Source organism: Penaeus monodon, chromosome 29 (assembly GCF_015228065.2).
Source record: "Penaeus monodon isolate SGIC_2016 chromosome 29, NSTDA_Pmon_1, whole genome shotgun sequence".
Classification (NCBI taxonomy): Eukaryota; Metazoa; Arthropoda; class Malacostraca; order Decapoda; family Penaeidae; genus Penaeus; species Penaeus monodon.
Window position 1 is genome coordinate 13,278,107 of NC_051414.1, and position 1,821 is coordinate 13,279,927.

At 49.9% G+C, this 1,821-nt stretch overlaps 1 protein-coding gene across 1 annotated transcript in view; it reads right to left on the reverse strand.

Moving 5' to 3' along the window:
* LOC119591971 (tyrosine-protein phosphatase 10D-like) overlaps positions 1-1,821 on the reverse strand; it is a gene marked incomplete in the record, with an annotated part of 62,800 nt that overhangs the window by 31,441 nt on the left and 29,538 nt on the right. The window contains 2 exon segments of the mRNA XM_037940725.1: positions 764-839; positions 1,202-1,304. Coding sequence (XP_037796653.1) covers positions 764-839; positions 1,202-1,304 — 179 coding nt within the window.

The following is a 1,821-nucleotide window of genomic DNA, read 5'->3' on the forward strand; positions in this document are numbered from 1 at the left end:
CAAAAGTTAAAGAATAATCTAGAATGAAACTAATATCCAGGAAATAACGAAATATTCGTGAAAATATGTTCCATAAAGTTCTGCATTAAACTGAACATTTAAATTATTTATCTGTGAAACAAGCTATGGCTGACTGGATTGCCGAAACGGATTCCAAATGAAGAATGAAAATCTACATCGACGCAAAGTTTCGAAGATCTAAAAGTCCACTCAATGACGGTGAGACGCCGGGCCCCGCACGCCGAGGCTTCACGCACGAAGGGAAGCCCTAATGGTGGCAAGAAAATGCTGGCGACGCGACCGCTCGTCGCTTCGGTCGCCGGCGAAAGTGGCAACGACGAAGCCAGCCGTCGGCTTCCCGTGACGTGACGAAGGAAAAATCAAATGCAAACGTCTCCTACTATCCTACATGATATCAGTTATCCTGGAGTCCTTTCTCTCGATCGCAGTCTAAATGCACTTGTCAATTTATCTCTGGAATACTGCTGCCACCGCTCTCTCTCTCTCGATTTCATTATCAACAAACAGAAATGTACACAAACGTGTCCTCAATATCAGTAAGATTGCAAAATGAAAAGCAGTACATTATAGTAGTCGGGGCCACTCCGGTGCCGGAGGATCAGCAGGTGTGCCGCCTCCTCCCAGAGCAAAAGCCCTGCTGGGTACTCACCCCCTTCCTTTGGGCGCCTCCCAGCGGACGGTGAAGGAGAAGGGCGTCAGCGTCTTGAGGTCGAAGGTGACGTTGCGGGGCGGCAGCGGGATGGTGCGGTACTCGGCCGTGGTGGGCTCCGAGATCTGGTCCTGACTCACCGTCTCCACCGTGATGTTGTACGCGCGACCTGACGCACACAAAGGAAATGCTTAGCAGGATTTGATCTTCACATGGAACAGGTCCGGAAACTATTTCCTGCAATCCATATTTCTTGGAGGCTTCGTTGTGTAAAAAAACTGTCAACATTTAGTGTTCAAGAAGTACACAAGCTCATTCAATTTGAAGACCTGAACTCAAGATTTTAATGCGTTAAACATGTGTTTGTTGGCTAGCTCCTTGGGCACTTCAAACTTTCAGCTGTATAGTTCGTTGTAAATGTTAAATAAACTGGACAATACCAGGGCAAGGAAATTAAAATTCTATGGCCGATAATTTATTATTAATATCCCGCAAATGATAAATGGACGTACAGGAGGCGCGGAGACTCACCTGGGACGAGGTCGTGGAAGGCGGCCTGGGCGGGGCCGGGCGGCTCGCCCTCCTTCTTCACGCTCAGGACACTGTCGGCAGCGTCGCTGGGGTCGATGCTCACCTGCGGAAAGGGCAGTGAGACTCATAGCACTGATCTGCGTCGTTGCTGAATATACGGAAACCAATGGGGGGGGGGGGGGCAAGGTGATGTGCCTTTGCCTTCTGTGTAAGGTGGTTCTGAACAAGTTGCGTGGTGCAGAGAGGTTAAAATGTTCAGATAAAATTTGTAGGCGCAGCTACATGCTTGGTGGCCGGGGCTGCAGCATTTCAAGCACTTCACAGAAGCAGTTGACCTGCAAGGCAGCATTCGAAGACATTTAAGTCACGCAATATCTTGAACTAATACCCTTTTGCAGTGGTCTTGGACTGGCCAATCCGCTAAAGCAGTTTTTTCACCGAGACACAAGACTTCTTACCGGCCAAGACAAGCAAGACCCGTACTCCCTGCACTGGATGTTATGGAAAAGGCTGACGAGGGCGCGCGGGCGAGCTCTGGCTCCGCGCTGGACACTTCCGGGTTGCTAGAGAGGCTCAGGCTCTCATTCGGGGAAGAAGATGAGAGGCTTCCTGGGAGGCAA